The 15,143-nt window shown below is 41.0% G+C and overlaps 1 protein-coding gene across 2 annotated transcripts in view; it reads right to left on the bottom strand.

Annotated features, from left to right (window-relative positions):
• LOC133344199 (gamma-2-syntrophin-like) overlaps positions 1-11,823 on the bottom strand; it is a 152,887-nt gene extending 141,064 nt beyond the window's left edge. For both annotated transcript variants that reach the window (XM_061554238.1, XM_061554239.1), the window contains exons 1-2: positions 11,428-11,823; positions 10,656-10,716 (exon numbers count right to left, since the gene is read on the bottom strand). In XM_061554238.1, the coding sequence (XP_061410222.1) occupies positions 10,656-10,670 (15 nt within the window). In that variant the 5' untranslated portion in view covers positions 10,671-10,716; positions 11,428-11,823. The remainder of the gene's footprint in view (positions 1-10,655; positions 10,717-11,427) is intronic.
• Positions 11,824-15,143: the final 3,320 nt, after the last annotated feature.

Raw genomic sequence — 15,143 nt, 5'->3', positions numbered from 1 at the left:
CATTGACCACGCATTAACAAAAGCTCGTGCTGATAACGAGAGAAGAATACTGATGAGGTACACTGAAAATAATACTCTGCTTGTTATTTTCAGATAAAGTGATTATCATAATTAGCATTTTTTATTTAAAGCTTTCGTGACTGCAGGGATTCATATTCTTGGTTCTTTCAGTAAAGTCACGTAGAAGGGAAATAATAAAGTAATACAAATATAAAACAATAAAATTCTCACGACGTTTCGATTGCAACATAAGCAATCATCATCAGATGTGAAAACCACAGCTTGTGTTGCAATAGAAACGTCGTGAGAATTGTTTTGTTTTATATTTTTATTATTTTATTGTTTACCTTCTACGTGACTTTACCGAAAGAACCAAGAATATAATTAGCATTATTGCTTATCTACGATATTATTGTATAATTGCGTTGCATATTAGCATGTGAACATTGGCTGCGTCAGTACCTAGTCATATCCTTGTACAGCAATTATTAGCCTTGTTCTTAAATACTGTTCGTAGAAAACAAGTGCAGTGCTTTATATGTACCTCTGATTAGCATGGTTGCCGAAGTATGGCGCAAAATAAGTTCACCATAGATACGTATATACATTTGTTCGTGCTTAGTTATGTTTGTCTATTTGTACTCATCATCATCATCAGCAGCCATGATCTATTCACATTTTTATAAAAGGCTTTGCCAAGCTGTTGCCATCTCTCACCCTCTTACGTGCTCTGTATGCGAGCTGATTTCATTTATCCGTTTCCACAGTGGACTCAGTCTCTCTTCTCTGCTGTGGCTGACAATCCTTTTGTTCGTGACGACCACCAGCCATCATCTGTTCTCGTGATATGTCTCTTGTCCAAGCTCACTTACTTTTCTTTAGTCAAACGTATTTATCGGTCCCTTGCCTATGTTCTCTCACGCATCACTTAATTTCCCTGCCTCTTGGTGCAAGTCCATCAGCACACATTTTTTCGAGTACTTTATAATTGTTTAACTTCTCAATAAACCGTGTGTATCTTGTCCATATGTCCAAGCAGTTAATTTACACCGAGCAAAAATGTATTTCAATTGTTGCGTTGCATTTCAATATTAGTTTTTCAAAATCACTGTGACCTGGGCAACGACCCCGGGGCCGGCCCAGGACCACGCTGCTGGCGGTGGGACGATGTCGCTTGGCTGGCCTGGGAATTCCCCAGGAAGAACTAGAGTCTGTGTATAGTAGTGTATAGTGTAGTCTAGTAGTGTATAGTGTAGTGTAGTGTATAGTCTAGTAGTGTATAGTGTAGTGTATAGTGTAGTGTATAGTGTAGTCTAGTAGTGTATAGTGTAGTGTATAGTCTAGTAGTGTATAGTGTAGTGTATAGTGTAGTGTATAGTGCAGTGTGTAGTGTAGTAGTGTATAGTGTAGTGTATAGTGCAGTGTGTAGTGTAGTAGTGTATAGTGTAGTGTATAGTGTAGTGTATAGTGTAGTGTATAGTGTAGTTTATAGTGTAGTGTATAGTGTAGTAGTGTATAGTGTAGTAGTGTATAGTGTAGTGTAGTGTATAATGTAGTGTATAGTGTAGTGTATAGTGTAGTGTAGTAGTGTATAGTGTAGTGTATAGTAGTGTAGTGTATAGTAGTGTAGTGTATAGTAGTGTAGTGTATAGTAGTGCAGTGTATAGTAGTGCAGTGTATAGTAGTGTAGTGTATAGTAGTGTAGTGTGTATAGTGTAGTAGTGTATAGTAATGTAGTGCTGCAATCTATCGCTAGGGAAAGGGATGTCTGACCCGCCACTACTCAACACGCTGCTGTGGTGTATAGTATAGTAGTGTATAGTGTAGTGTAGTAGTGTAGTGTATAGTGTAGTGTATAGTATAGTAGTGTATAGTGTAGTGTATAGTATTGTAGTGTATAATGTAGTGTATGGTGTAGTGTAGTAGTGCAGTGTATAGTGTGGTAGTGCTGAGTCTGTCGCCAGGGAAAGGGATGTCTGCACCGCCACTACTCAACACGCTGCCGCCAGGACAATCGGACTGAGAAACATACGAACTCTGACCTGCTTTTGTCCACCGAGTTATTTCATCATTGTGATCCTGCTCCGGTATCCATGCACTCGTGCATTCTGTGGTTGTGTCATTTTGACAGATATGTTTCAAGGTTTAGCAACCTTATTGTACGTGACTATGGGGAATTTCGTTCAGGATTATTGTCTTGACCTCCTCTTCTAAGCTGTGTTTATTATTGTTACGTCATAATTTTCTGTTTTTCATTGCCATTGATTGTCGTCATGACTGCATCGTCAGTACATCTGGTGATTCAGTCATGAAAATGATTGCCGTTCATATTTACAATCCACTTTTCAGAAAAAAAATTCTAACGTTGCTGTTACCATTTAATATTACGTTGCTATTTATTTTCATGTAATCTTAGTGTAGTTGTTTCAGTCTTCCAAGTTAGCATATCCTCGTTTTAATATCGGCCTAGGTTTATGAGAGGTTGGATGACCGCATCAACTTCTTCCGATTGAAACGCTTATTCATACTCTGCAACTGATAGGCATAATGGTAAAGGAAATTCATTTGATTCTTCTGGAATCTGATAGTATGCATGTGATCAATGGTCGAGAAAGCTTTCCTAAAATGAAATGCCCCAAATGACGCAATGATGTTTCAATTACTATTCTGTTCAAAAAGGGTGATAAAACTTACTTCAAGGGTTATACATCCATTACTCTCTTATCGTACAATATAAGTTGTTTCCGCACCTCCGATTAGCATGGTTGGCTACGTACAATGCGACAGATATTCAAGATACATGCACAAACACACATTCGGCAAGATTATTGGGAACAAAATAATAGAACATTTATAGAGACAAACCAACCACATGAGCACGCTGGGTTGAGGGAAGGTTTCTCTATCATTTACCACATCCTGTACACACTATAGATGTGATTCTGGAAAATACAAATGCTTGTATTATGTGCACCAAATTCTATCCAATATTGGAACCATGTATAATTTCAATATGAACAAAACATTTGAAAGCATCGAGAACATTTATTGATGCTTGTCACCTGAGAGTCATAATTAAGTAACATAAATCGTAATAATAATAATAAACATTGTCAGTGCACACAATTAAAAGAGTTTCGAAATTAATATGACATCAAAAGAACATCTTGATATGTGGAGGGTCGTTTAATGAATTTAACCTCCGCAGAACAACTCTGAAGCAACAACATATAACAAACACACTTCACGTTGCTTGCCAACTTTAATATGTGTCAATTATCATTCAAACAATCATATAATGTGCACTGAATTAGTGTTCTTTCATTGCAATACTTGGCTTGACGCTATACTCGAATAATTGTGTAATGGGCCATGTTTTATCAGTTGCTCTATTACAGGGGTCAGCATTGGCATATTGGATGGATCGAGTGCTACATTACATATGAGGTTTATACACTGTGCGCTACGCCAGTGTTGAATAAAATCAAAGTGATTTCCCGGCTCACATGAGCATTGTGGTTGTGCTCACCCCCCTGTTTAAAGCACTGAGCCAGTGGGGGGGGGGGGGGGGGGGGAATTCCACATTACTGTGGCAAGGGAGCATCTCTCTTTTGCATAATCACTGTTGTCTTCTCCGCAAAGTGGTACTTATTTTATTGACCCCCAAGTGGGATGATGGGTTCAGTCAACCACCAAAACCAGGCATTGAAGTTGCAACTGTCTGTCTGCGAGCCGTTTGCTCAACCTACTCGTCATAGCCACCAGGCCGGAGTGAATGTGTTGAATGCCCAAAGGACATTTACTTTCTTGACCATGCACAAAGGTACGAGAGTGCACATTAAGTATTCAGCATGCACAATAAATCAGCAGAACTATTGAGTGATAAGCTCGCCATGCAGCTGGTAGCCACAATGAACAGCCTTGTGGAGAGTACTCTGCATGCAGTCACAGGTCAACGTGCTTTTTACATCATGTTTGATTGGATTTACGGATTCTAATTTTCAGTCATTGTCAGAAAAAATGTTCATGCTAAAGACCATAGTTACTGGTCCTGTGGTCCACAATTACTCGAGCATTTGATGTTCAGTGAGCAGTTTATTTTAGTGTTGGGATCCTACAATGTGAATTTTTGTTACCAAATTGGCCAGGACATTGTGTGCAGATGTGTCTCACTGATGTTAAAGTTATATATTTTCATCCTGTACGATGCTGTTTTATTCCCACCATGCTGTGAGTACTACTACTATTTACATCATGTGATCTCCTTTGCCAGTACCAAAATATGATAATATGTTTTTCCACTTTTTTCTGGCAACAAAACAGGTGTTAAGATGTTAAAACACCAAAATGAAACCTTTTACAAGGAATCATGTCTGCATTAACCACAATACTTCAGAATGCAAACAAAAAAATACTCTGATAATATATGCATTGTCCTTGAAACTGATTGGTCCACACCAGAGACAGCTTTCTTTTGAGCCGAGTCTCAAAACGGTGTTTGGCGTCCTCTGGTCTAACACCGTTTGAGACGAGGCTCAAAAGAAAGCTGTCTTTGGTGTGGATCAATCAGTTTGCATTCTGACCACAAGTATTGTGGTCAACGCAGGCATGATTTCTTGTAAAAGGTTTCAGTTTGGTGTTTTAACATCTTAACACCTGTTTTGTTGCCAGAAAAAAGGGGGAAAACCTATTATCATACTACTATTTCGTTTAGGACTCCATGTGCAAAAAATGTTTAATTGGGGCATGGTGATAAATGTCTGCAATCCTGCACTTTGGAGGTGAGGGATGGTAGATGACAATATTATAGAACTCCCAAACCTGCTGAGCTGTGACAGATGTCCATTGGAAAGCAGTACACAACATGCATTAAATCCATCTGCATGGGTGTTCTCTGGGCACTGCAGTTTCCTCAACATGTCAAACACTAATTTATGGAATTATCAAGCATCCCAATGCAGGACCTTCCAGACTCAATGAGACGTTACTGGATAAACAAAGGCCTCGTAACCAATGATATATAGTGAAATGGAAGATGACAGCCCTCACGTGGCCCCCTCTGTTCAGTGAGAATTCACGACAAACGCCACCGACGTGCCAGCCAAACATCAGTCATCGGTCTTCCGGCCTCCAGAGCAACAGCACACACGATGATAATTAGAATAGAGTATTTACACTATGAGACCTCCTTTACCAGTGGCTAATATAGTAGTAGGTTTTTACCCTTTAAACTGGTACAAAACTAGTAAAGGAGGTCTCATATTGTAAATGCTTACCCCGAGCTCTCAATACTCTGAAAGTGCACTGTTTTTGAGTTGTACGCCTTTTGGCGTCATCTGGTCCAACACCAATGGAGACTAGGCTCTAAGGAAAGCTGTCTCGGGTGTGGACCAATCAACTTCAAGGGCAGTGCATATCATTATCATCATCAGAGTTGTTTCTTTTTGTTTGCATTTTGACTGCTTGTGTTGCGGTTATTGCAAACATGATGCCTTGTATAAAGGTGTCAGTTTTGTACCAGTTTAAAGGGTAAAAACCTACTACTATAGAATAGAGTAATTAATTATTCATTATCCCAACCGATGCCACTGATCCTCGAGGAGTGGTGAAGCCGTGGCTTTAAACCCTGTGACCTTAATTTTACTCCCAACGACAACGAACATCTTTCTCCTCCATAATCAACGTTTTTGGGTTTAGATCGCGTTATTTATAAATGTGTCGTAACCCTCCACCGCCCGACACGGCCAATCAGTAAGAATGGTGAGGCTCTGCTGTGTCTCCCGTTCTTATATAGAGACACAGCAGAGCCTCACCATTCTGGCGAATTGCCCGATGATGCTGGATGCAATTACCAGCGAAACGTCGTACTGCTCAAATTGTAAATTGTTGTGGTTTCACGCTTCAACACACCGGTGGGCTCAAGCAGTGAACTATTTGTCCTTTGTCAACGTGACACTTTTTTACTGATTGGCCGTGTCGGGTGGTGGAGGGTTACGACACATTAATAAATAACGCGATCTAAACCCAAAAACGTTGATTATGAATAATATTGGTCGCGACAGCCTTCGTGTTAAACTGATCTTTCTGCTCCACTCCGTTCACCAACCTGCAATGACCAGCATGGTGAAGTATAGTCAAAACATCCCCCCAAGACCAACAACAGCATGGAGGGGCCTTAATCCATCAGGGTTATTGGCAAATAGCTGTAACTTATCATTATTACAACTGATCATCTCGTATGATAAGCTACCTTGAACGTATGACCATGCGAGCACACCACCCATTGCCTCAGATGTGAAAGAATTAAAAGGCAAGGTCATCTCCTGACTCACCATCATCGGTGCATTAAAAATGCACAATCTAGACCAGGGGTCGGGAACCTTTTTGACTGGGAGAGCCATAAAAGCCAAATATTTCTAAATATATTTCATTGAGAGCCATATAGTATTTTTAACGTATAATAAATTAAATATGTCTTACTTTTAATGCGACTTCTGGTGCTGCGTGGTTTTGCTGATGGCCTTGTAGTCATGGTTCATACGTGGTGAGGTTGAGCTTCATGCAGGCGTGAGCCGTGAAATTTATTTAAGTATTTTAAAATCAGTTCCAAACTTATTTTTTATTTTATTATTTTATTATTTTTTCAACTCAAAATTGTCTGGGAGCCATATGCCGTCACTGGCTCGTGAGCCATAGGGTCCCGACCGCTGATATTCTAGATCAAGCCTCACATGAGACAGAAATGAGTAGAGATTGTCTGTCCAGGCTCAGCAGCTGTTGCATACAATATTCTGTGCTGTAAAAAAAAAGCAATAATCTTGCTTTGCACCGACATGACAATCTCCTGTGTGGTGTGACATTGCCATGATCTCACTGCCCCCACATGCCATATGGAAACAATAGCTGCCACTGCAAAGACGCACACTGCAAAGTACGCATTGCAATAGAGAAGTCGTGAATGTTGCGTGGAAGTGTCGTGACTGGGAGCACAATGGGACGTTTTGACACATGACACGCGCAGTGGTATATACATTGAGCAAAATGTGTTGAGAAAAAAAAAGAGTGCTGGTAGGCAAGTATAACATGCATTATTAATACACCACGTATGAAAACCAATAGCATGGAGAATAAGTGATTTGAAGTGAGCTTTCAAGAAAACAGATGTAAAATGATTGGGCTGAGCCGAGCGCAAAGAGTGATTCTTCCTTCATAGACCATCCACAAGTAATCCTGTCGCAACACGCAAATCAATGGGATTCTCACCGCTTTCCACCTCTCCTGCCCCCAGGTTCAATAGTGTATCCGCACTATCTCTTGGGCAATTGAATTCAAACAATGATCTGTCACTTTTTTATGCAAGCACCGACCTCGGTTTCTGCCCTCAATCGATAGACAGAACTGATTCTCATCAAATATTAAATGTACAGCCTTACAATGTTTGTACTCGGAAGCAATGGTTATTTAAACGAGGGCTATCACAAAACATTACTTGGATGGAAAGTGCACATTGGGTTATTGCAAGTTGTGTTTTATTCTGTATTCTTGCAACACATATTGTAATTTTCTCATAGTGTGACTTCAGACTAATTTGGTTATGGTGAAAGCCCAATTAATAACGTTATTTCAAGTGACACAGTTCAGGATATAAAACATTAATTTACAAATAACTTTCTCAACATCAATATCATTAAAGTGTCGGCCAGCATTGAAGCCACTCGAAGTTTTACAAGGTTTGATTTAAAATGTGTATCATTAGCACCTTTTTCTGATTCTAATGCCAAACTAATTCTGGTGTGCCTACTGAAGTAGAAAGTGTGTTTGTATGTGATGCATTTTCCTCTCTGGCTTGATTTTACGTGATTTCTGCATTCACAAGGGCGAATGTGTACATACTACAGTTGTCAGGCAGATGCACGTGCATGATAATATAGGAATAACAGAAGCAAAATGCACTTGAGCTGAGTGTAAACAAACTGATCATTGTTTTTGGGGGGCATTGCTGTGGCATACCCGTGTGTTCTGGCACGGGAACTGGGAAACCTGTTAGATGGCGCTGCAGGGCACGTCGGTGAGCACGATGATGCAGATTAATTTCCCTGTCAGTGATATTGGATCTAAGAAGTTGCCATGACTATCCTCTGCTCCGGCACTTGATACTCTAAATGATGGATATTTCATTCTTATTCACGTCACCGAGGATAGAGAAAATATCATTCACTCCGTCATTTTGCAAAGCACGCTAGAATTTCAAATGCACTCATGTTCCGTCCGTAAGTTTCTCCAAATACTCGGTTAAATGTTCCCAAAGAGTTTAAAGTAATGTGTCTTCTCTTGCCAGTCGGATGAACTGACTCACACACTGACATGAAAGCAACAGAGTAACTCAACGTGAATATCAAAACTCTCATGTCACATTCTGAAATATGTTCATTGTTGGATGGTATGTTTTTTTTAATATCTGATCAGAATAAGTTTATTGGTGTACTCTTGAGCAAATTTCAAGTTAATACGTTGCATATATGCAATGAAATCAAATCAATTGTACTTATTCTAACCTCTACAATTATTCAAAACGTTATTTACATGTATAATTATCCAAACGTGTTTTTGTGTAATGTTGCTGATAGGCGACTGCCATTACAAAAACGAGTGATGGTGCCATCACTAGATTTGCAATCCACCTGTTTAATTTCCAGGCTTGCCAGTTCAAACAATATGCAAGTTTCTTAAATCCTGCCTTGATCTACTCAGACTACCTCTCATAAGACATCTGACCCATGTGGAAGAGGAGGTCAACAACACCCTCTCGAAGTGCTCCTTAGTGTTATCTCGAGTGAGCAAGTAATTATAAGGCTGCACATTTATCTTTGCCTGATAGAAAAAGAGCACTCACTTTTCCCAAGAAGTTTAAAAGATAATGCCATCATTGTTTCTCAAATAAATCACACAGTATAGCCTCAAACCACAACACGTGCATACACATAGGTGGGTTGTTTTTTTTATTGTAGGCCATGCAATTAGACCGAGAATGAAAATGTTTATATTCACACTTCATTAATACACAGTTTAATATTTTTAACATTGCATTGTACCTTGCATTTAAATTTGTACAAAATATTCAATAAGAACGTACTCAAGTGGGAAAATGATAGTGGCAGAAGGCTGTTTTTTTGCGATATCCACCTCTCAGCAAACTTTTGGATTCCTGTAATTATTATACTATTTCCCCCACGTGCTTTGCTTTAACTGCGTTATATGCTGGGATTGAAATGCCTTCTTATATTAATAACAAATTGTAGCACTCTCTGCTTCCACAATTGTAATTGTGGAAATGTCAAGTAGATACAAGAGGACATCAAACAATGAAGCTCAATGGCATGGCCTGCCTAATGGAAAATACATTTTAGTAACGCATTTGCCATGAACACATCCTGCATCTCTCGCATTCCATCTCTGCTCATTGCTGCAACTAGTAATTTGTGTTTGCCTTCTGTACCCAACGATGCATTGCATGTTCCACAGGAAGAGATGGCTTTTTCAAAGCAGAATATCGCCCTGTTTGCACGGCTTAGAATTTCCTTTCGTCAATATGTTAGCGGTGGTTAAAACATATTTCTGAGTGACTGCATAAAACACATTTTAGATGGTCTCCAATAATATTCGTTATAAATAAGAAACAAAAAACGACGACCGAATCAGATTGCAGCAAATTGTTTGCCGAGTAGACGCAATAGTATCTACTACGTGCCTGGCTTGACATTGGCAAGCAAAGAAAATACGTGAAGGCTGAAAGGGGAAAGAGCCTTAACATTTGGCAACATGGGTGTACTACAATTCACAGCTCCAATGCGCATCAACGCCCCTTGCCCTGTGCTAATCAACGGGTGGTTGAGCACACACTGTAATGCATGTCTAATATGCACTAATCACAATCGTGTTAATTGTCACGCCTTGTGGAGAATTACAACTAATGTACGACAATGGGATGCATGCAGCCAATAGACATGACTAATTAGATGTGTTCACTTAAGTGTATAATGAATTCCAATGAAAACGCAGGGCTTCCTGACAGCGAGAGGTATGGGTTTATAGCGATCAAAGGTAGCCTTTTATACTCATTGTGAACGTTTGAGTAGTTTGTTGTAGGGTCAATATTTGGCCAAATGTAATTGCACCGGTAATGCGTGTTATGCAGTCAAGCTTTTAAGTTTGTTCAGCTCCCTGTTAACTTAGTGCACGTTGGATATGTCCGAATGATAGCACTATTTTAGCTTGATTTTGTTTTCTCCAACAGCTTCTACAAGTGCAAAACACAAATAGAAGCACATGCGTGCTCAAACAGTGTATGCATTAACACAGTCCACGCAATGAAATGCATTGGCATTCAAAGAGCAGAATCATTTGATACAGCGTCAGATGTGTCAAATGCCAATTCGATGGTAGAAATCAGATGAAAGCACTGGCATTCGACGACGTCCACGACATACGTAAGAAAACAAATTCAGGTTTCATTAATTCTGTCCGAAACATCTTCAGTAATCAATAATAAAAACAGAATCACCATGTAAGTTCAATACTACCAGCGTGAAATTCAATCAAAGCGTGCATTCGAGAAAAAGTGAGAGAGAGAGAGAGAGATATTTTTTTTTACTTACAGACAGAGCCATCATACTAAATCCATCAGGTTGAGGGGAGTTCTGTTTCCGTTAGCAAATTCTGTAAAAGCCAGCAGAGAAGCCGTCTTTGTCAATCACTTGACCAACACAACAATTTCTCTCTTTGCCAAGCCATTCTTACGAGAGGAAGAACACAACAGAGGGAAGCCTGCTTCACGAAATAACAAAAAAAGATCGCATTGCAAAGATTATATTCATGTTGCATGAAGCTGCCTGTCAAAATATGATATCTCCCAAACATCGGGTGTATTTGACAATGGAATGCAAATTCACAAAATAAGTTTGGCTTGTGTGATCTATTTCACTTACTTAAGGTGACACATTATATGCGTGATATTCCGACGGCATTGTGTAATGATTGAATTCTGCAAATAGATACACTCAACGTGGTATTTTTGAGGCATCGTAATCACCGTAACAAGCCCCGCTACACGCATGCTAGGAAATCACATTTTTTATTTTTTAGAAAATCAGCATTTCAACAGTTACAAGAGTACCACCGATTATATTGCACATGCATGATAGCCGTTTTAAATGGCACTACATCAACCTGAAGCATTTGGTAAACCCATGATAGGACAAATATACATCTACTCATTAAAAAAAATTGCCTCGTTAGTCTGCAACAAAAAAAAATCCGTCCATTTATCACGCTCGTGTTTGCTCATTGGTAGTTCTTCATAGCGTCCACAAACAAACGCGGAGTGCAAATGCAATAAGCGTTAGAAAACGAACGAGAGAATCGCCTTACCCGAGCGTGCTGCTGCTTGCTTTTGAGGCTGCGCCTGTAAAGTTCCCTCTCAATAATTAGCAGTGTTTTGGGGTTGCCCCGGCCATGAACACACTTGCCGCCGCTAACAAATTATAGATTCGTGGAGCTGTTTTGCAACACCACCCCCCTCTCCTCTCCTCTCTCCCGCTCGCCAGCCTCTCTCCTCCACACACAACGCAACCCTCGCTGGAATTGCGGAAACGAGTGGAGCGTCCGTGTCAATGCTGCTGCTGCTGCTACTGCTGTTCCGAGGCAAAGCAGGCGGAGTCGAGGTGCGGTGCGGTGCGGCTTCAGACTTGCAGCACGCAGCACGGAATGCGCCCGTGGCTGGCTGACCGAGAGCTCGGAGCGCGCAAGCGTGCGTGTGATGGGACGAGTCACCGGCGGGCCGAGCGCTGAATTTACTCATTCCAGTACTAAATTGATCCCCCTCAGCGACCCCTTGAGGGAGGGGCAAGCATGGGAGAGGTAGGATTTTGGGGGGGGGGGGGGGGTATTGGAAAGACCGGCTGTGTGTGGAGCGAAGCCGACGGAACGAACGCGCGGTGCGACTGTGTTGGCCGGTTACGGCTGTTCTCTGCGTTAAAGCCATTTCTAATCATCACGGATGCAAGGTGCTATGGTCCATAATGTTGGATATCTTTTATTTCATTGGGACGGCGAGTGCCGGGCAGCTGTGGAATTGTATTTTAATGCCGTGATCGTTCTGGAATGCAGGACAGAGAATCCTATTTGCATTCAAATTCAATTACCCGGTGCAACGCAATTTGAAATAAATTTCATTTAGAAATTTGCTCTTTGGAATGATTGGAACGGAATGAAAGGGTTTTTAACGTATTAGAATTAGCCAGGGTTAAAATGACTTATTTTGGGAATATCTACCTATGCATTTTATTTCCTGCTTAGAAATCGTGATTATAATCATCATAACAAATGCACTGCTGAAGACCTCCCTAAGCTATAACCCTTCAAAATAGTACTTGTTTATGTGCTGCAAATAAACATGGCTCAGAGACTGCGGGCAAATGCACGAACAATTAATTGGAAACATTGAAACTGATTTTTTTTGTTTGATTATATACAATTTCCATACATTAATACTTTAATCACATTACTAAATTACATATATTCGTTTTATATTTAACTCTTCTGATGCAAATGGTTCTTCAGCCACACAATTGTGCATCGTTAAAGAAAAGATGTACACGTTTATTAAACCGTCAACCCGATTAGCACGGTTGACTATGCACGGTGCAAAAGACGTTCAACATACACACATTAAACATTTACGAGAAAATTTGTGACCCAGTAAAACAGACGCCCAAAACGGTTCACATAACAAATGTGTCTATTTATTTTGGTATTCTTCTAAATGGGATTCATTTAAATACCTTGTGTCTACCTCTTGAACGAATTTAACTTGATCTTGTCAGAAAAGTAATCGAAGCACATTTAATAGCCATAAACGAACACCACGATGACTGCCATTATAAAATAGTAGTTCCCACCCTTTATTAATCCACTGCGATATGAAGGTCTTATCATGCCTTATTAGTTGTGGGAGTTATTTGACCATTCTTCACCAAGCTAGTCAATGCGGGTTGATAAAGGGGACCCAAGACTAATACACATATTAGTTTACAGATGTTAACCATGATCAAACATCTTTCTCGGATTGATGGGCTCGTAACACAGTGCACTAACCACTGCTCCACCACGATCACTCAGCAACCGCAGTAATGCTATCCAGTCCAAAGAAAGATGAAATGAAGACATTCTCTGATTCCTCCTGCCCTACCCACACAAGCACTGTCCTCTTGAGTGGCACGGAGGTCAGAACGCTGAACGAGCACCACTTCGATCCTATGTTCATATCACATGGAGGGAGTTGACGGTCTGAGCCTGATCACCAATACATACACACACACACAGCTACTGTATATAACACATTTTTTTGCGCTTAAATTGGCTAATTTTCAGCCTCGAGATTTACACCTTCCTGCGGAGGGAGCTGGTAGGAACGTTGGGTTGCTCGGTCAATGGCCAGGGTCAACGGCGGCGTGGTGTATTCCGCAAATATGCCCGACTGTGAGGGCGGGCACAAGCCGGCGTGAGTAGGTTAAACTTTGAGTTTTATAAGGGCACCACGGGGTGACCAGCCCCTCCCCACCCAGCCCCACTCCTCCCACCCGCCACCCAGCCCCACCCAGCCCCACCCTCCGCACCCAGCCCCTCCCCACCCAGCACCTCCCCACCCTCCCCACCCAGCCCCTCCCCACCCAGCACCTCCCCACCCTCCCCACCCAGCCCCTCCCCACCCTCCCTTCGCCACCCAGCCCCTCACCACCCTCCCCTCCCCACCCAGCCCCCCCTGCACGACGGACGGACACAATAATCCCCTGTGGGCTGGTGTAACCAGGAGGTTCCTACCAGTACAAACCATCTCGTTGTCCAGCAACATTCTCATAGCAAAGCTTGTGTGACAGTATGCCCCCTGCCGTGGAAATAATAACAAGGTAACTTTTAATATATATGTTCTCTGTCACTGCTTTGTGAGATTCCTGAATGGATGCTTTGTCGTATGACGTCATGCAGATGGCACAAACTTAATGCATTGTGGAATTAAAAAAAAACTTTTCTGTCACTCAGCGACTGATCACGTCTTCTGTGTTGTATCCTGTGTCTACAAGTTATAGCTTTTTCTTCTCTGCAAAAATAATCCACTCTCATCTCTTGCTTCAATATAAAATAAACACCTGTCCGTTTCCTATTGTGGATTATTGATTGTGGTAATCCTCCCTTTACACGAACTGCATGCCTCATATAATGCAGAGTACTGTCCGCTCCACAATCCAGTGGTAGTGATGGCAGCACATTAGGAGCCCTAAGCAAAATGTATTTTCATGATCCCCCTCCATTTTCAATTTATAAAATCCTCGTGAGTTGACAGAAGATATATGGAAAAACAATAGAGACGTAGTGAGATGAGAAATGTAAATTTCGATTTAAAGCTTTCGTGACTGCAGGGATTCATCTTCTTGGTTCTTTCGGTAAAGTCACGTAGAAGGGAAATAATAAAAATAAAAACATAATAAAATAATAAAATAATTTTCACGACGTTTCGGCCACAACGCAAGCAGCCATCCTCAGGTGAAGAACAGGTCTGTCGGAAAGACAGCGTCTGAATGACAGCCCTGTTCTTCCCCTGAGGACGGCTGCTTGCGTTGTGGCCGAAACGTCGTGAGAATTATTTTATTATGTATTATTTTTATTATTTTATTATTTCCCTTCTACGTGACTTTACCGAAAGAACCAAGAAGATGAGAAATGTAGTGAGAAATATAAATGAAGTGAGACGAGCAAACAGAGGTGACGACGATAGTTAGATTTGTTGACGTTAATGTTAATTAACTTGTTATGTTTAATGGGATATAAATTTTAATTGTTATTTTATGCACTTCTGGGTTGTCCATCAATTCGGGGCCTTCTGAGTTGCTTGGCCACCTGCGTTTGTTGCTTAATTTACGAATATCTAGCGCAGCCGCTGGCACAAATCGTTTTGAGCCTCTGCTCCGTAATCCTGAGGTTGCAGGTGTTGAGTTCCTGCAGGTTGATTTGAACAGGTATAGCATTTCCAGCTGTATCCCAGTGGGCTCTCATTACTACAGTATTTAAATATTGTGTGTGTGTGATGA

The sequence above is a fragment of the Lethenteron reissneri genome, chromosome 19 (assembly GCF_015708825.2).
Source record: "Lethenteron reissneri isolate LAM-NWPU_2019-01 chromosome 19, ASM1570882v1, whole genome shotgun sequence".
NCBI lineage: Eukaryota > Metazoa > Chordata > Hyperoartia > Petromyzontiformes > Petromyzontidae > Lethenteron > Lethenteron reissneri.
Note: the sequence above shows the minus strand (reverse complement) of the source record. Positions and strands in the feature narration are given on the sequence as shown.